This window comes from Coloeus monedula (genome assembly GCF_965178545.1).
Source record: "Coloeus monedula genome assembly, chromosome: 4".
NCBI classification, from domain to species: domain Eukaryota; kingdom Metazoa; phylum Chordata; class Aves; order Passeriformes; family Corvidae; genus Coloeus; species Coloeus monedula.
The window spans coordinates 22,159,022-22,179,693 of record NC_138784.1 but is presented as its reverse complement, the minus strand read 5'-3'; the positions used below and the strand labels follow the sequence as shown (position 1 = coordinate 22,179,693).

The following is a 20,672-nucleotide window of genomic DNA, read 5'->3' as shown; positions in this document are numbered from 1 at the left end:
ATTATTGCCTACAAGGTTGTACCATTCCCTTTTCCTGTGAATCTTTTGACGAACATGGAATGTGGAAGTGGCAGTAGGAAAAATGTTTTAAAAACTGGAAAGTGAAATAAAATTTAGTGATAATTTTTGTATTAGAATGTAAAAGTTGTGGTTTGGAAAAGGTCATAAAATGTTCCAAAAGAGTAAGGAGCACCCCAGGAAGTACAGAGATCATGTGAATCCATGGCTGTGAGTCATCACTTCCTTTCCCAGTGTAATGCAGGTTCAAGAGGCCTGGATGTCTCTGGGTAAGAATGGAAGATTGCAAAGGACCTCTGTGGCCTGAAGTGTGGTTCTGTAGCATACTTCAACTGTAGAAAAGGAGACCAGCAAAACTATTACTCCTGTCCTAAAACCCTGTGAACTCTAAAATCATCCAGGAAAAAGAGTCACAAGAGCAAACGTTATGCTCTGTAAGAACACTGCCAGTTCACAGCACAAGTTCTCATAATCTTCAGTGGAGCCAAGGCCAAAAAAAAAACCCCAACTGAAAACCAAACCCACATTTTCTCTGGTAGGCCAGCCAACAGCTACCTCATGCATAGAGACAAAAAACTGGTCAAGAGAAAGGCGGATGAGGCTTTCTTCTGTTGCAGATGAAAACTGGAGCTACGTTGACAACAGCAATTTGATCACCATTCTGAAGAATTCAAATAGGGTTACGTGGGTTTTCTCAAAACATTTTGCCTCCTGCTTTGTTTGTAAATGTATGACAAAGGCTGGACAAAGAGTTACACGATGGTTTGGAAATTTTTGGTTGGTGTGTGGGCAATGTTAGAAAAATCTTAGAAAGAGCTCGAGGGCTAGAAAGGAGCTCATAGGACAGTGATTTCTATGGTGAAACTTCTAGTTTGTTCTGGATTTCACAGATTATTGGTCTTGCTGCTGTGGCTTATTTTGCTTTCCTACTCCTTCCTCTTCACCTTCTCCCCTCCCTCACCTCCCCCTCAAAACAAGGATGACTTTTCAGGTGGATTAATTCTCTTATCTGCACTGCAGAAATGCTGGTAATCAGTGCAAAGGAAGCATCTGGAAGAACTGGCTATTAAGAAGGAAGCTAGATAAAATCAACTCTGCCTCTCATTTGGGTTTCCATTATATGCTGTGACAATGTCTTCTGCACACAAATAGTGGAACAAATTCATTTATGTATTTGTTTTATCAGTTCTAAATTCACTGCCTTTCATTATTGTTGCTTGCCCCTTAATTCCAGAACCAGAAAACAGAATGAGCCACCATCCCATCTTCTCAATGCCACTGTCTGAAACACCTGCTCTTGTTAACCACACAGGTCCTCTTTTTACTGGCCCCAGCTATGTGGAAGTTTCTCATGCTCACATTTAAAGCACATATACCTATCTTGAATTCTGGCCCTATTAAGAGTCTGAACACACATCTCATTCATTACAGATTTCTTCCATCACTTTCTCAGTAGCATCAGAGTGAAATGAACTTTGTATATCCCACAGGTTCTCGTAAAATTCAAAATAAACTGATGTTTGTATTTTCACTACAATCCACTCTAATATTTTTAAGATAAATTAATTTCTATTCCTTAATTTTTAAAAACAAAAACCCCCAAGCATCTCCCAGTTTCACTGTCTATCTTTAAAGATTCTTGTCCACTGTTCTTAGCTTGGGAGTAATTAATAAATACCATATTTCTACTAACATCTTCCTTCTCCTTCAGAAATACTGCCTCAAAACATATCCTTAGACAAATAAGAGTAAGGACCCAAAACAGCAAATTTCATGATCCATTACAACACTGTGCTACAGGGCATGCCATTTTACCATGATGTCAAAATAAATAATTATCTTAAAATGCAAAAAAATTAAAAGGGAATTTCAGCAATTAAGTTAGCTAAAATATTTCTAAACTCATATTTATGAAATGTAAATTACCAGTTACTGAATTAAAGAATTCAATCTGCATTAATATCTTGTAACGTGAATATATGAAGTCCTGAGAGGAAAACTAGCATGAAGAGTATTTTGCTCTAGGCAAATTAAGCAGAATAGAAATTGTATGAACAGGGAAAACTAAATGGTAAGCTAGAAATTGTCTTGCAATTTTAAAAATAAACAATTTGGTTATTTTAAATTACTTTGGAGCTGTTTTGATTACCTGCTATTGCTAAAAATCAAGATCTAATATTACTATCACTACAAAAGAAAAAAATAGTTATTTTAAAATCAGCTAGATTCATCATTGTTTCCTCTCTCTGACTGAAAAGAAAGCAATATCATGTTTTAGTATATGATTTTTTAATCTCATGATTGTTTAATTCCTAAAGGAAAGATTTTTTTGTTTATGTTTTGATATAGTAGTATTGGAAAATGGGACATTTTTTCCCTGTATTTTGACCGCATGGTGTTCACAAGTGAAAAGCCAAACAGGTGGTTTTGCTCCTAAGCTGATACTGACAGCACATTTTAGAGGTCATCCAACCTTCATTCAGTGACAAATTCTTCTGGTTGTTTTATCCAATAGATAGTATTATTTCCTATTAAAAAAGGCAAATATTACAGAAAAAAATTTAATAAAACTGTTGAATATGTCAAATGAGTTGACTCCTTAAATGACAAAGTATTAAAAATATCATTGAGATGTAGCAACTTATGTAACAGGAAATGAGCACTTGGACATGTTCACACTGACTTTAAATGAATGCCAAGTTACTTACTTTCATCGTTAGAAACATTCCCCAGAGAGGTGTGACTGGAATAACGTTTGTTTTCACTTTCATTGAGACATCGTTCAATCCAACTCTCTGCAAAAAAAACCAAAGATGCTCTTTTGTGTGTTTGTCTGCATAAAATATAAACCTGCAACAGATAAATCTCAATAAAGTGCCAGTGTTCAACAGGTGGTGATCTTTAACATTTCTGTTAAAACATGCTCAGTCTGAGGTTATTTAGCAAGAAAATCCTTTCTTGCTTTCAAACTTAGCTGTTGCTTTCTAGTTTCAATTTTGGGGGCTTTTTTGTTGCTTTTAAACTACAGAGGCTGAAACACTTCTGTGTACAAAACAAAGGTCCTCAGGATATTCTCTCCCCCATCACATGATACATTAAAAAATAAAAATCAACTGATACACAGAAATGCATTAGTTTCCAAGTCTTAGTCTGGCAAAAGATTATATCCTCGAGTATTCCCACTGGCTTTGGAAGAAAATGGGTATAAAATCAATCATTCACGTGAATTTTGGTTAAATCAAGGATCAAGTGGTGCTTTCTGAAGCCCAGTCCTACAACCTCATTCACACTGGTGGAATCCCAGGCACTACTGAGATCTTTTCCTCCCTGGTACAAGTCCAACGTAGCAAGTCAGCAGCCACTGAGCTGCTCAAACCTTTGTCACCCCACAGTGCAAATGCAACCACTCCTGTTCCTCCCTGTTTTTCAATTAATTCCCACCAGTCAGACGAGTTACCTACAGCATTACATTGATTTGAATCCACTGTTCTTCCTGGAAGCTATAACTGACATCCCCTGATGACTTTAGAGGATGCACCAGGCTCAGCAGAATATACTGTTACAGGTCTTCAGGGCAAAAGTTACACCTTCTTATGTGTTTCCTTGGACAAGGTATGAAATATGAGTTTTGAGTTTGCCTAAATCCCTGGGTATTGCTACAATAAACTGACCTTCCTCATAGGATTATTTTTCAAGGCCGTGAACGTGGGCAGAAAAGGGTTTATGCTCAGAGAGCTCTGTGTGGTGAAGGCAAGAAAAAGAAGGGGTAGGTGGGAAGGCTGCAAGGCAAGCCTGCAAGTTATGACAGGAAACAACCCCACTGAGTGAAGAGATGCACAAGAAATAAAGGGAAACAGGCCTCTCTGTCAGCAAACTGCCAGAGCCAGAAACACCTTCAAAGACATGGAAATGGCTCCAGATTCCTTTCCATAAGCCCCCCCACCAGACACCAGGCTACCTGCACAGCACAGACCGTAGCCTGCCAGCCAGCAAAAGCCCATCACAGCGGCAGGCTTGAAGGGAAAACAGGAACTCAGCGTCTTGGGAAAGCTGCTCATCTGGTTTATAGAAGATAAAAGTTGGTATGACTTCATTTCAGCACTAGATTCCAATAAACAAATAAATGAATAGTCATGACCAAATACATCCTGCAGAAAAAAAATACTTTTTAAACCCAGGCAGTTGCATGAACTCGTGCATATTCCTCTATGCACACCCCCTGCACTGCCATGTAAACAAAAGGGCAATGGCACCTGTGAAGAGCCTCAGAAAGGGTCTGCTGAGAACCCTGCAGAGCTGATTTCCAGGCCCTGCCACAAGACTCCAGGTACTGTTGCTTTGCATCCTTGTGGTTTCCAGGCAGTGTTGTGGCAGCTCCAGGCTATTCCCCTCCCTCTGCCTCTTTGCCCGTGTATTCACAGTAGGAATATGCTGCAGTGCTGCCTTCATCAGTACAAGCACGTCCCTGTGAGCATCTTTCTCATTCACCATCACACTTGTGCCTAAGAAGCCTCACAGCCACGCAGCCTGCTCCTTTGAGGTACTTCTCTGAAAACCATCCGAAAACCCACTTGATGTCAATAGATTTTTTAAAGGATATTTCTTCTCCCATCAGATTCAACACAGCCTTGTATAAAAATCACTGTAAGGCTGCCGACACCACTACATAAAACCTGCCAGCAGGGCCTGTGCTGTGTAACCAGCCCCTGCTCAGTTACAAACCCACAAGCCGGCAGTGACTCCAACTCAGAGGCTTTCCCTGCTTGTGCTGCTCAGCTGCATGGGGTGGGGATGTATCACCTCCTTGTCTAAGGGCCAACACAACGATATGGCTGCTTTCTGCCAGATTTCTTTCGCTGCCCTAAAACTGAGCTCACAGCATCTCTCCAGTCTCCTTTTAAGTACTGTGAGCTGTCTTACAGGTGAAGAGAAACTTGCTGCCGAGGGCAACATCAGAGAGAGGTGCAAGAAGCCTTGGGAAAGATCACCCTACCTCCTCCTCCTCCTTTCAGCACACAGCCATGGCTGTATATAATTCCCTTGGCTCTGAGCCCAGCTGCAGGGAGTAAAAGCAAAGGCGGCTGCCATTAGCGCCAAGGGGAGACCGATGCCCAGCTCTGCCCTTTCTTTTCCTGCCGGCACCGAGAGCTGGGAAGCTGGGATGCATCCTCTTCCCTCGGCAGCAGGGAACTGGCAGCAGCCATCTTTAGTCAAATTCCCTGCCTAAGTAGAAGGAAAAAAAAAAACTTTTTAAGTGTCACTCGATAACCATTTCCATCATCCTTGTTCACGCAGTGTCTCTGATAACTGCGCGCATTCCCCTTTTTGATGGGAAAAGCAGCCAGTTTACATGGCCACATAGAAAGTCTGGAGCAGGGTGCAGTTACTGTTTAATTATGTGCTGCAGCTCCTTTGGTCCTGAATCACCCCGGTTCAGCCTGCTGCAGCCTGAGTCTGGCTTTCTCTTTGTGGCCTTGCATTTAAATAGCTGATGGAAATTCTTCAGGCCTGAAAAGATACATGACCTGTCTGGCAGCAAAGAATGAAGAAAACTAACTCTTTTGAGCAAAAATGTCAGGGAGTTTATGGCAAATTTGCCAAATTATTTGGCTAATGACAAAATGTGACAAACCAACTAACTATTTAAAGGTTGTATTATCTCATAAACCAAATTATGCAAGTATAAATAAATATATATTCTAACATATAACTTCATTTAATAAGTAGCTATTTTGTACTGTTTGCATAAAGAAAAACATTTTTATAAGGCTTTAAACTCTCAATATTAATAACAGTGTCTTCAGATATTTAAAGAAAATACAACTACAGTTTTGCTAAAATTTTGAATATTCCCATCAGGAGCCCACAGATCCCAGACACAAGAACACCTGCCCAAAACAAAACAAAAGAAGAAAGAGGCAGAGCGAACAAAATTGAAAGTTGAAATTAGGTTTGACTTTTGGAAGCTCTTTCAGAGTTAATAACATTAGATCTTGTTCCAGCTTAAGGAACCCACTGGGTAGAGCCCTCCATATGTGGAATGCTCTTGTCCTCGTGACACGTGGATGCGCCTGTCCCAGGCAGTCCGGCTGCAGAGCTGCAGGAGAAGGCCCATGGGGAACCCCTGGTGTCTCCAGGCTGAGGTTCCATCCCAAGGCTGGCACCACATTACACCACTGTTCTAAACATGCATTGAGTCATGTGGGATGGAAGTCATGTGGGAAGGCTTTTTGTGATTAAAGCTTAATTGTTGCACTTAGACCTCACCAAGCTCTCACAGGCAGGATTTCACAGCAGGAAAACTCACAGAATGATGGAGAGTTCAGGCAGCGACTAAGCAGAAGTGCACATCAGACCTGATAACAATGATGAATCATTAATACAACATGAGAAACCCCAAATTTCTAATGGGAAGTGCTTGTGAGCACAAAAGAAAATACACTGTGTGTAATACATCGCTGTGTTTTTAGTGTATCAAGCCTTGAGGCATTTCCTCTCCCCCTCTAGGAGTCCTTCCCACAAGGAGTTCCAGCATACCATACCCTCAGCTGTACTGGGGCAGTGGTTTGAATAAGGAGCAGCACTAGTGAAAAAGCAAAAAAATAAATTAGGAATATCTAGTAGTAAAATTATACTCATACTCATAACTGTGACACAGTATGGAAAGTATCATACGTCTTACTAGCAAAGAAAGCAAAGAGTGTTTTTAATGGCATTTTGAAGATCCATCTTTAAATATCATAGCAACTATTTAATTTTGCACGGGTCAAGAGTGAGCTGTAGTGAAAAACACAACTGTGCTCCTCAACCTTAAAATTTTTGTTATATAATTTTGCATACCACTAAACACAAATACCTTGTATCTGCTGTGGGATTCCTACATGAGGGAAATGAGATCATTATTCAAATTACAATAATTTTCCCAGTGTAAATTTTCTGACAGAAAAACTATTACACAAACAAACAAACAAACAAACAAAAATAGAAATTTTTCCAAATTAAATGCTGAAAGATGAATTTAAAATAACTATGGAACTATTTCTGGCCCTAATTTTGCCTCTTCTCTTCTTGATCCCAATCTTTCTAAGATTGACACATCCACTGAGACTCAAGAACCAGAGTGTTTCACCTCCATTCCATGTGCCCACCAGACTTTTAACAACAGAAGTTTAAACTGCACTTGTTTTCAAAAGTGGGCAGAGCAGAAGCCTGTGCAGCTTCACCCCATCCCCAAGGCACTTCTTTTCAACAAACAGCTATTTTTATTTGTATGGTGTTTCAAAGATTGAGCTGGGGAGGCAGGCCTCAGACTCCCCAGACAGAAACAGATGAGAAGCTGCTCAGGAGCAGGAACTTTCATGAACTATCAGAAATGAGAAGCAGAAATGTTCTTTAAATATATCTTTGACAAATTATTTTGACATGTTAGGTCCTTCAGAAGGAAAGGCTTGCTTCTGGAAGTCACCTTTGAAAGGCTTCTCCCTGCAGAGGCTGAGTTGAGGCGATACAGCAGAGGTGCCTGTGTGTACTGCCAGTACATTTAACGAGATAATTACTCCCTCTTGTTTGTGTAATGGTTATTAGCTTAGTATATTTGCAGCCCAGAGCACTCATTGCTCCCACATGGGCACGCCATAGCCAGAACAAGGCAAGAGCCACTTGGGCTCCTCTCTGCAGAGAAGAGGAGGTGGGTCTGATCACATCCCCAGTGGCTTCTGCTCCTGCTGTCCTGCCAGGAGGGTCAAGAGTTGCTGCAGGAGCAGCATCACCTGGAATCACAGACTCTTCTGGCCTTTGTGAGCCACTGTGGCCACAGGCACTGGGGGGGCTGTGCCACACGGCTTGGAACTGACTGTACCCAGAGCCACTGGCAACAGCCCTGTGGCCATGTGTGCATGTCCTGAAGGGAGACTAAGAGGCTTTATGGACAGAGTAAAGCTCTGTGGTCACTTAATCTGAGCTGCATTTTGCTCACCTCATTCCCTACAGCGGTACAAACAGTACTGGTTTTCCACAGTTATGCCATATCCTCTGATACATCTGACTTGGATGTGGTGATATCACTGCCATAACTGGGAATCGCTGTATTTTTTAAGTGTATGAGATGAGAATCCCCATGTCCTAGAGAGATAGCCAAGGCTTTAGTAATAACAAAATTTTCACAATTATTTATTTCACCAAAGCCATTGCAATTGCATGAAAAACCCTCTCACGTGCCTTCAGCTCTAGATTGTCTCTCATACTCCAAATTTTAAACTCACCAACAAGCATGACAATTTACTTAGGGAGCTACACACAGCCTGACACTTCTTCCACATAAGTTTGCTTGTCACTGAAATAGCGCTATCACTGGAGTAAGAGTATAAGGTTTGCTAGGAACTAAACTGCTGTCTGAGCTACATACTAACTTGGATGGCACAGCTGCCAACAGTCTAGCTCCTTATCTTTATTCATGATTGCTCTTGTAATTTTTTGCCCCAGTTTCTCAAGGCAAATTTTAAAAAAAGTTGTGAGTAACTGTGAGCAAAGGTATCTAAAGGCAGGTAATGCAAATATGAAGGGACTACCAAATTGTAGTGGATTCGTAAGAGGACCTGCGGGAAAAATGAATATTTAACAGTGATGACAGACTTCATTTTACAGTTCCAGTGACAGAAGAGGAACTCCTCTCATGCATATGGAGTCTTAGCACCCCTCTGAGTTATTTGTTCATTGTTCTCAGAGGGAAGAGTTCCTCATCTCTTCCTGCAGCATGTCTTTGCCAAGTGTCTCAGTACCAAGCTGGCCAGCAACACTGTCTAGCTGCTCATGTGATCTTTTAGGCCAAGAGAAAGTGGTCGCAAACAGCAGATTTAGCAGGTAAAAGCAGTAACTCAAAAGCTCAAGAGTCTGACTGAAGGTCATAGAACTTCCCATTTCCATTTTGATAGCCCATGGTACCAACTGGAGAGTTCATGGGATGATATTCTATATCTTTTCTTATTAAGGAAACCACCACTGTCCTGACAGCTTCTTCTGTTGTCTGTCTCAGAGTAAGTGCTGAGGTTTGCAAGATCCATTGAGCTTTTCTCTGCAGAGATGATCTTGCTGAACGTGGTTTGAGACATGCCAGCACCCCAAAAACTCTGTTCATGCTCTCCATGTTGCACCACTGTTGTGGACAGAGAACTTCTAACCTCTACAGCTGTTAAATTCATAATGTCTGAGCAGCCTGCCTGCTTTGGCCATCCCTTAGAGTGCTGCAAATCTAATTTCTAAACGCTGTATGAATGAAAGTAAGGAAAAATGAGCCAGTACATCTCATATTTTGACGAATGCAAGTGAAGACTACATCTTGTAACATTTCAATATCTTGGAGCAATTGGTCATACCAGCTTATAAGACAAATCACGAGTTTAAAACAGTCCCTTAAAGGCAAAAGAGATGATTCCTTTCTCTCAGGAGTAATGATTAGGAGATAAATCTGAAGTCTGACCCTCAAACAACTAAACACCTATTCTAGTACCTTCTGTAAACAACATCTGGTCTGAGTAGAAGCAGATTCACATTCTGTGTCTCTCTCACACCTTGTGGCACAGCACTGCTGGTTACAGGCACATCTGCCACCTGAGAAGTGTAACACTGCTGGAGTGCTGTGCAGGTTGGTTACAGCAGCACATTTAAAGCGTTTAAAGAACCGTGCTGCTTGAAAGAAAGCAAACAAAAATAATTTATCTACAAAGCCTCAGTCGATGGCAAAAGCAAGACCTAAACAAGATCTTGCTTAGCCTGCACATGTGTCTGTGACATGATGGCTTGGTAGCCACTGGCTCCCATTGAGGGCATTAAACTTACCAAAATCAACTAAAATCAAGCAGAACAAGCTGCTTGGGACAGCCAATCACACAGTAATTTTCAAAACTTTAGGTTTTCATAGGTGATGTAATCAAAATGTTCCTCCTCTCCACTGTCAAATGAAAGGTTTGTGAGACCATACAAGGGTCACTGTCCAGCTGCTGTTCCCTGTGACAGCTTCAGCACATAGACACTCCTAGTCACAAAACAGCTCCTCTCTAACCATCGAGGAGCACCTGCCATACAGAGCCTGGTTTTGCTCCTTGCTGCCTCATTCAGTGCCATCGTCTGGCGAGGCACACAGCCTTCAGTCAGTGCGTGCGAGCTGTCAGGAACATCTTCAAGCTCCGCAGGAAATCATGCCAGTGTCCTCCTTGGTCCTGCATAGCCATCTTCTGTTCTTCCAAGAGACCTGCTCCTCAGGGATGACAGTGACACATGGCCTTGGTGCAGATGGCAGAGCTGCTACCCTGGCAAGCTGCCAGATACCTCGGTGTTTTGTTTGCTAATCTAACTTTTTATTTCATTTCCAACAGGGGAAAATGTCGGGCAGTCTTGTTACAGTCCTTTCTTTTGTTCTCATTTCTTGGCATACAATTCTATTGGAACTATTTCAGGGTTAATGGACATTGGTCCAGGGCACTTCGTAGATGTTGGCAGGAATGTTTTTGTTCTTTTTCTTTGACTCATGATTCTGGTAAAGCACTGTGAAGATTCACCATGATATCATAAGAATGCAAAGAATAACTCTCTTGGGTGTGAGAGAGCTCTTTCATTTTGTTTAGCCAGGTCTTCACTTCCAGTATTGATTTTCTACTGAACTATTTGATAAAGTATATTAAATATTGATAAGCCATGTTTAAACTGATAACAAAAAGTACGACAGTTAATAATTTTTTAACTCCTCCAGAATACTTGGGTAGGAAAGCTGGAATTCATGAGATGCTCTATTCTTCTTATGCTGTGCACTGTGCAGAAGTTCATCTGAATATGATGCTTTCATTTAAGTATTCTGTCAACAATATTCCTTGTTAAGAAGGTGCATACCAAATGTAGATAAAGCACCCTCAGAAGCCCTATAATACAAGATGCCTCTGCATACTGATTCTGGTGTTTAGGGCAGCCTCTACTCTGGATCAAACAAGGTTTGTGAACTCCTATCTGTCCCCCCCTCTGGAATCACATAACATGTTGCTTTTGCATTTCCAACTCAATATGCATGTTAATTAGGAGTAGCCCTTTCCCTCTCCCAGTCACACACAGATGTTATCTATTCTTTCATTTTGAAAAGTAAGTTTCACCAGACCAGTAAACAGCTGCTTGGTTTTTGCTTCATCAAGGCCATTCCTCATTTAGCAGCAAAGCAAACCTCACTTGGTCCGATTTCAGTGCAGTGACATTTCCTCACATTCCCTTAGTGACACCAGTATCTGACCAATTCACCTCCCCCAGGGCTGAACTTTAACTTAGATGGCTGTGCAACATGCAGCCGATCTTTTCATCGGTAAGATCATCACACACATCATGTGGCTTCCAAGCACCAGCCCTGCACACAGCAAAGTGTGCCCTCATGCTTCCACAGCAGGATGTTATGGCTCCTCAGTCCTTCTGCATGAATCAGTGCAAAGGCTATCATTGTCTCCAGATAAGCTGCAATATTTCCTTCCAAGGAAATGCAAACATGCCTCTTGATTGCTAGACCTGTTGTTACCCAGATTAAAGCTCAGAGTCTATTGATGCCCTTTTTGCCCCAAACTCCATTAACTTCTTATGCTACAGAATTAACATAAGACACATAAGTGTGCTTATGGGGCCTTAAATTAGGGGTACCTCTCCCATTTCTTACAGCCCGCAGCAGTCTCTGCTCACTAGCTTCTGAGTTGAACATTCCCTGCTGCCATGGTCCTTCAGTTCATCAGTGTGCATGAGAAAACATGGAGTCCTCAAATCCGTACTTCAGCTCTGCTTCACCATTGCACAGGGATGGAATCATTTGGCTGAGCAGGAGAGCTGTGGCTCAAGAAACAGAATTTGCATCAAGTACCCATTAAATGCTTCCCTCTGCCTCAGGAGCTGATGAATCCAGCAGACAGGCCAATTTGGCACAGAGATGGTAGTGCATCAGTAAGACAGGCCCACAAAGATGACAAAATGAAAAAATGTGAGATATGGGTGGGGGATACACAAAACACTGGTTGTGGGGCTCAGGGGGGAGAGAGAGGAGGGACAAGGCTGGATTTTGGAAAGGAGGTGAGAAAGAAAAGGAAAGAAAACAAAAGAATGAATGAGAAAGAAAAGGACATGGTCAGAAAGAAAAGATAGGAGAAAAGAAAGTAACTACAGAGGTTTTTTGGTTTTTTTTTTAATCAGGAGAAAAGAGGTCAGCTCCTAAAGGAATGAGGCTATAGTAAATATTTCTCATTAGAAACAGCATCTAGTTGAGCAGACTGAAAGAACATGAGAAGACAGACACATATGTGCACAGAATACATGACTCGGTGTTAGGACATAAACATAGCAGCAGGAAAGAGACAATCACTTGACTGAAAAAGAGTGTGAACCAAGAGATAGAGATACTGCATTTACTCAAATGGTGGCCCCTTTTCCTCCCTTTATGGATATCTACTCCAAACCTATCCATTGCTCACTACTGTGAGAGGATGCAGCCATCACATCACTCACAACCATTTTGTGCGTAAATATGGCACGCCAGACAGAAACAAATGAATGCTGTTTCTCTCAGAATGAACACAAAGAATACCTGCCTACCAAAACCAGCAGAGAGGACATTAATAAATCATCATAACATCTCCCCCCCAAAGACTGGTACGACTCTAAACTAATCTGTGTATACAGAACTAGCATTTCATGCTATTAGCTTTATAGTCTAAATACGGTTGACTAAAAGTCTTTGCTAAGTCCCGATGTGCCTAGACTTAGAGATTTGTAAACCTTGTATGAATTTAGCCCCTTCCAAACTGTGTCTTCCCTTCCTTTAGAACATATTATGAAAGTAGACCAATGCTTTTAAAACTAGGAGCCTGGCTCTTCTGAGAAGACTCCAGTCTCCTCTGAACAATATGCAAAGCAAACTCAGGGAGGGAACATGAGAAAAAAGAGAAGTCTTCTTTCCTCCTTCTCTTTTTGCCCAAGACTCACCAAAACAAGAGTCTAGTATTGAATATTCAGCACTGAATACTAACTGCTCAATAGACGGTCTGTTTGCAGAGCTCAAAGTGGAAATGACCCAGCAAGGAGGAGAGGTGAACACGCTGCTCCATCCATGTGATTAAACTGCTCTGTAAATGCAGTCCTCCCCACTTCTTCCCACCTTGTTACAATGGAGGCCATTTGCTGCCCCTACCACAACTCACTTTAAAAAAATCTTTGCATTAGAGGGCCCCCTGCACCAGTATTGTCCCTGTGACTGTACATTTAGGATAGGAATGTGAGTTCCAGCTCTGGAAAACCTGTGATAGCCAGGCAGTCCAGCCAGCAGGACGTGTTACTGCCACTGCTTGGGAAAAAAGAAGCACAGGCACAGCTTACAGAGGAGCAGAGCACCCTGCTGGGAACAGTCCCTGCTTTCAGCCTGCACAAGGCGCGGAGTAAATCTCACCTGGCAGCTGTCTTGTTCTGCCATGGACTTAGAGGAGGAGTGCTGAAGACACCTCCAGAGTTAAGACATTTTGGTGTCACACAGTGAGCACCCAGGAGGCCAAGCTGGGACAGTGGCTGGTGTGCAAACACAACACACCACTTAGCAAATGTGTCATCTGTACTCTGCCTCTCATAAGGCCAAATGTCCCTTGATAACTAAAACATAGTTCGTTCTACCCTTAATCCCAAGAGCCCCAAAAGAAGCAGCCTTTTACTTACACAAGGCACACGTTTCAGACCTGTCATACTGAGAATTCCTGGTCTGGCCCTTGCACCATGTCTGTCCCCAGTGAGACCTCTGTCTCACACAGCACTGGGCACAGCTCCTTTCCTGCTGTCCCTGGGGTGCCAAGCTTGTTAGCCAGCAAATCTCTGTCCTGCTGCTTAGCCTGGTCTGACAGACAGAGACCTGGAGTTGAAGGGCTGTGCTGAGGGGTGGGTGAGTCCCTCCACCACCACACAAGCCCGTGCACCCAGGAGCACCCACTGCAGGAGCAGGCATCTCTCATCACAGAGCTGCTGTGCCTTGATACACAGCACTCAGGGACCAGGTGTTGCTTAAGTTTTTTTAAGGAGTAAAGGAGCAGGAAGGATTTTACTTTCCTCTTAATATCAGAGACGGCAACACCCAGGAGTAGGATACCTAGAAGCTAATGGCATTAAGTACTCATTTGCTTAATTAGGACATCCTGCCACATGCTCATGGTTAAACTGAATGTCAGATGAGGGTGGGAACCACACAAGTCAGGTTGTTGAGGACTTTTTTCCCCCTTGAAGGATAGTGTTTTGTCTATTTTGTACAACCATCAATGCATTTTAACCAACAGATGGTCTGTTTCGGCAAGATCCTAGAATATTAGGAAAACATGCAGCCTTTCCTAGTTGTCCTCTGACACAACTTTTGGTATTTTGCAGCAGATTTCACATTTGTCATAGGGTGCTGAAAAGTGTCCTTAGGTGTAAAGAGGATGTTCTGTGGGGTCTTTTGAATCAGGTGTGCATTGCTGTCACCATGGGGGAGTCGGCTCTGAAACACCCACCACTGGATGACCATTCATGAGACCCTACTAATGAATTGGGCTCTCCCTCTGTATTTCCCTTCCTCAGCTGTAGCTAAGGTAGTTTAAACACTTCTGAAATAGTTTAGCAATTAAAAGGGTTCTAGAAGGGAGGGGGGAAAAGTATGTTAATCCTTCTAACATTGCATTTAGTGGTACCTCTCCTTTTCGCTTTTTTTACTACTTTTAAATTTCCCTTGTCACTGCATTTCTGGTATTTTATTGCTTTACAAGTATAGCACAAGTTAGATCTGAACATACAGATCTATACAAGAACAGAAAGCTCATGTCTTTTTTTTTGTTGACCTGTAGATCTCATTTGCAAACTTATATTTGTGTATAAGACCAGTTTCATATAATGAATTTTACCTGACTTAACATGAGCATCTGTAAGTCTTGCCCCAAGTAGCCAAAACAGTTGAAGTAAACAGGAGAGTCTGATAGTATAATTCTAAGGAGTGGAAATTTAAAAAGAGAGGAACGAGAAGGTGAATGACAGCAAGTATTTCTACTTCTCGCAACAGTATTCTTTAAAAAAAAAAAGGCAGTGATTTCTAGCACTTGAAACTTGTAGTCCTTTCTTCCAGGCAAATGCCATTTTTTTACTTGATATTATCTCAGCAAGGAAATCAAAGCTCCTAGAGAAGAGAATTTTGTTTTTTTAAGTGTTTGAGTCCCTGCCATGGGGTTCATGAGCGCCCAAAGCTCCAGCATGAAGTCTGTCAGAGTGATGATCACGGCATCAGACTGTGACTACTGTGATTACAGCCAGCCTGGAAAACAGATGAAATCCCAGTATATGTCCCCAGCCTACTACTCTGAAATGAATGCCTCTAATTCCCAGAGCTGTAAGTTTCAGGGAACCACTCATTCAGAGAATGTTCCAGCTATCTGAAATATATTTTTTGCTATTATGTTAATATTTGGTATCCTGCAAAAAAATGCTCAGCATAAGCTGCTAATTAATTGTGAACACATCATTCATAGCTGTGAATCAACTCCTTGGTTGCAGTAACTTCCATCTCAGAGAAACTAAGTTCAATTACCAATAAAAGAAAACACAGTGCTTAACTGTAGCTAAAGTGAAGGAAACAAGACAGCACTGAGCCACCCATTTCACATTTCTGTCTTGAGGCAAATTAAGCTGCAAATGAGCTTTCCCTTACTGGGTGCCGTGAGACCCAAGGCTCTATTTAACCCTCTCCACTTTTTCCTTATTTCAGATTTATCAGAAAGGGAAGAATGGTCGAAAGCATTTAATCCAACATGTGTTTATATGCAGAGAATGAAACCACAGCTCTTGCAGCAAGCAAGAAAGACTCTGACGCTGACTTTACACACCGTTTCTCACACTGGCTAGTATTTTATAGCTAATAAACTACTCTTGCTGCAAATCTCCTGAGAGAAAATAAATATACATGAAGACAGGCCAGTACTGCTAGTTATGCATGTAAAATAGCTATAATTAAGTTATTACACGTTCCCACTCTGGGGAGGGATCATTACATGTTAACCTTGGGCATCTGCCCTCTCTCAGGAACACACATGGCCTTCAACAGGTGTTTCCCTCATGGAGCCACTGCAGGATCAGTACCAGTCTCTAACAGCAAATTGTGTTAGTTCTCAAAGTTGACAGAAACTCCCTAGTACATCTATACAATCCTACCGGATCTAAAAGACGTGTGTAAACATGCCAGTGGTACAGACAGCTTAAAAACCCATGCAGGCCTCCACTGGCTTAATCATCACCATGTACTCTTCCTTCCTACACTTGTTATCTATAGGATCACTCAGCCATCAAATACCCTTTATGATATCCATCTTCCTGACCAGTATGTCAGTAATCAAATCCCCTCGGCTGCTGAGACACTGGGCTCCAGTGGGGTCGGATCGTACCGGGTATTCATTTTCACACACAATGAAACAAATAGAAAACCCAGCACAGATGCTCAGGAAATTCACAAACCTCAGCGCTCACAGAATCGTGAGCTAATTACTTGGACTCCAATGTCACATCAAGTATCCACCAAAGGACTGACCTTATATTCGTATTCGTTACATGACAGCCCACCACTGCTCTCAAGGCATTGTTATGAACCATCAAGCCCCAGCTGTATTTAAGGCCACCTCTTCAAAAGTCTTGATCTGAAAAGGTACTAACATTTCATCACCATGCAGATTTCAGTGATCCCAAAGTTTGATCTTTAGTTTGCTATACTGAAATCCTGTGTATGGAAATAGTATTCCAGAGGATGCACTTCTTTATGACTGTCCTAACTTGCAAACCAGCTGCAAATTAAGCTAGCGAAATGCAAAGGTGTTTACATTCAGAGACACTGCCGATTTTACAGCTACACTAGCCTTCTTCCTTGCCAGCACTCTCACTGAAAACCAGCTGAAAACCAGCCTGATTTTCTAAAGGCAAGCAAGCTGACAACCCCGATGAAAGCGGGATACTCTTCCGATGACTTTCTGTGGGACAGCTGTAGCAGCATCACAAGTATCGTAGCACAAAATGGTCCCTTCTAATTTTGAGAAGATCTTTTGCTCAATATATGTTTACTATGATAAAGGTGTACCTAAACCAGACCAGTTGTGGCTACAGGTTTCTTTGCAGTCCACACCCAAAAGTTTTATCTGTGAGAATCCAGAGTCCCTTTCGTAATGAGGGTTACACTCAAAATCTTGAGGACTGTAAACCGTAAACTGCAACTTAAATAAATGAAATACTTTCCCATAGTTCTATGGCTATTATTATGCAAAACCTTGTTTTAGTTCTTTTTTCTGTCATTCTTTTAAAGATCTTTACTGCAGGTAAATATTGCAGAGCAGTGAAAAATATCCTAATTTCCCCTCCCTAAGAATTTTAGAATTAATTCATTAGCAGACAAATCATAAAATCATTCTTTTTTCTGAATCAGACTCAGAAGATGAACTTAGGTCAAGGCAATTTTGACCACATTTCAAACCTCTTAAAAATCCCTACAGATTTTACAAAGTTATTACAACACCCTCAGGAATGAAGACCTGATCCAGTGATGGGACTTGGGTTTAGATACCTGTTCTGCTGCTGCTGAAGACAGAAGGAGCTGCCAGGGATCAGGCCCTGCCTTGCAAACATTGCCCAAACAAATTCTGCAGCTCGCAGGAAAAGAAACATTTTTTATTGTTTTTTAGGGGGGGGAGGTGTTCCTGCTCCATTTCTTTGATTTGTGAAATTTTATAAGATACAAAATGACATAGGACAAATACTCAGGTCCAGCTATATAAGGGACCAGTGGTATTTCTTCTGCATCTCCATATCGTATCAAATTTAGGATTCAAAAGAATCATTGGATCATCCTAACTGCTCAGCAGGTTAGAGCCTTTATAAACACAAATTCTAAAGCAATAAAGAACTTTTTTTTCCTAATTGGAATAAAACAGTATGAAAAGTACTCCAGGAAAGTAAGGGAAAAAAGCCAACACCAAGTTTCCTCTTTACTGTGTTGCAATAAAGAAAGCAAACAGTTTTCAGAAGCAAAATCAACTGTTCATTTGGATTAAACAAATCAGGACCTAAGATCACACACTTCAGCATCATACATATGTTCTGAAAAGTCACAGATCCATTCCCAACTAGCATTCAAGTATTTACTATCAATACTGGTAGTTTCATTAATTGAACCAGGATATGAAAGCCATTAATTCTCTTCAATCAATGCTTAATATGCTAGATCCTTTTAAAATGGCAAGCTCATAGCAAAGGTCACCCACCACTGCCACATCACCTGTCTATGTCGATAAGAAGACAGACTGAAATCTGGCCATTTCTACAAAGTTTTTAACACAGCCGGTGGAAGCAGCTTTTCGTGGTTCAAATAAACTGCTTTAAGGGCCTAATCCCAACGTCCTTGACAGCACTGAAAGGCCTTCTGCTCATTTTAATGGGCTTTGGATCAGCTCCTAAATCTCAGCTTCAAGTCCCAAGGATCTCATCCATCTAGCGCCTGAAAACCAGTGGAGGTTTTGGCTGACTCCAACACTGAAATAACAAGGGATATTTACTGAGCTGTGCAGGAAAGTTGCCCTCCAAGAACGCACCTATGTTTCCTTGGGCTCCTGCTCCCTGAGCGGCGCGGCGGGCGCTTCCCCCGGGAGTACCGCGGAGCAGGAGGGTTGGCAGCCCCCCGGGAAATCCGCGCAGCCCCGCGTTCCCGGCCGGGCGGCATCCTCCTGCGTGGGACAGCTCCTGCGGGGCTGCGCGGGGGCAAGGCAGCGGGGCGAGGGCTGTGTCCCGCGGCAGCGCCCCGCACTCACCGTGCCGATGTCACTAGGGGGGGCTGCGGCTGAGGAAAGCCGCTATGAGCGCTCGGGGTCGCCCGCAAAGCTTCCCCCGCCCGCCCCAGCCGCCCCTCGGGGCGCCCCGGGCGCTGGCCCCGAGCACCCAGCCCGCCACCGCCCTCCTGCCAGCCCCGACTCCTCCGGGCTGAGACGGGGTGGCGGTGCCGCTGTCCCCGGTCCCCCGGCAGCTTGCGGGCATGGAGCTGGCGGGTGCTGGCGGGGCTGCAGGGTGAGGACAGGGCCGAGCGCAGGGCAGGCGGCGGCGGCCGCGCTCCCGCAAGCCCCAAAAGCCAGATACAGCCCCCGGGATGACCCCTTAGTGCCCCACGGCGAAGGAGCGGGTGAGTCCGGAGGAGACTGCGTACTTCCCGCGGCGGCTCGACGGCTCTCGGCCCGGCTCGGGGGAATTACGAGCTTGTGAAACTACCCCCGGGGGCGAGCGGGCGGGCGGCTGACGGGGTTAAAGGCGGCGGCAAAACGATGCGATGGAAGATACCGCAAACCCAGCGAGAAGGGCGTGTGGCCCTCCCGTGGGGGTGTCCCACTCCGCGGCCGCGGGAGAGGCTCGAGGGCAGCGGGAGAGCCCGGAGGGCAGGTCCTCGCCAAGCGCCGCCGCGCCGTGCCCAGCCCGGGCCGTCGGGGCCGAGCGCTGCTGTCCCGCCGGCCACCTGGGGTTGGGGGCTCTCCTGGAGCCCAGGCGGCCAGAAAGCCCTTTGGCCTTGGTGACAGCCCCCACGGGTCACTCTACAGGTTAGAGGAACGGGGGCTAAACTCGATGGAAGCACACGGCGCTGTTGGGGGAAGGTGAAGGATCCAAACCGTTCCCCCACCTTAAAATTAGAATCGCGGGTATTATTATTATTTTTTTTTTTAATCCCTCTGGTTTAGGGAAAATCTGTTGAAGATAAATTAAAACATGACTGATTTTTTTCAATGAAGCCATATTTCTCCACAATGCAAAAGGATCTTTACATAACAACTGAAACTCAGGAGAAAAGCTAATTGGATTAAGTCCTGTGAAAGGGAGGTTAAGGTGTCTGAATGAGACAACTGCAAAGCTCCACTTTTCTTGCCATCTGCTTAGCAAGACTAAAGTGTTTTCTGATTAATATTATCTTAATCAATCATGCTGCCACTTATTACAGCCTTACTGAAATTAAGAAACGAATACTGCGGAGGCTCAGCCCGAGAACGGACAATTCTCAAAGGAGGGACTGAAAACGCGGGGCTTTTTTTTGTTAGGTTTGATTTTTTTCCCTTCCGTAAAGACCCATTCCTCTCGACAACGAGATGTTGCCGGCAGTCCCCTTAATCCCGCCTCAGCTGTGCCGCCGGACAGGAAGACAACTTTCTCTAACACCCTCCTTAGCTCCTGCACACGCTCTGACCCGAACTCAACGATTCTTTCCCCGGCGAACACTTTCTCCCCGGAACAGCCCGCCTGGGTTTTGTCCCGGGGACACGGCAGTAAATGTGGCCCAAACCTGGCTGGTGTTGCCGGTGGCCGGCGAGGGGCCGAGCTTACCCGGTGCATCGAGCGCCCCGCGCCGGGACCGCTGCAGGAGCAGCCGAGCCGGGTCGGGCAACACCCCTCCCCGTCTCTATTGTTTCTCTTGTTTTTAATCAATATTTAAATTTTACAAAACGCCCATCGGCCACCTTTGGAACGAGGGATGGGAAAGCCCTTCGCGGGTTTGTGGCGGCACGGAGCGAAGCGGTTCCGAGGCGGCACTGCATTTCCCTATCGCCCCTTGCCCCTTCTCCACCTGCACCAGTTAC

General features: G+C 43.7%; 1 protein-coding gene across 1 annotated transcript in view; it reads right to left on the bottom strand.

Annotated features, from left to right (window-relative positions):
- RFX4 (regulatory factor X4) overlaps positions 1–20,672 on the bottom strand; it is a gene marked incomplete at both ends in the record, with an annotated part of 85,915 nt that overhangs the window by 63,899 nt on the left and 1,344 nt on the right. The window contains one exon of the mRNA XM_082280820.1: positions 2,727–2,813. Within this exon, the coding sequence (XP_082136946.1) occupies positions 2,727–2,813 (87 nt within the window). The remainder of the gene's footprint in view (positions 1–2,726; positions 2,814–20,672) is intronic.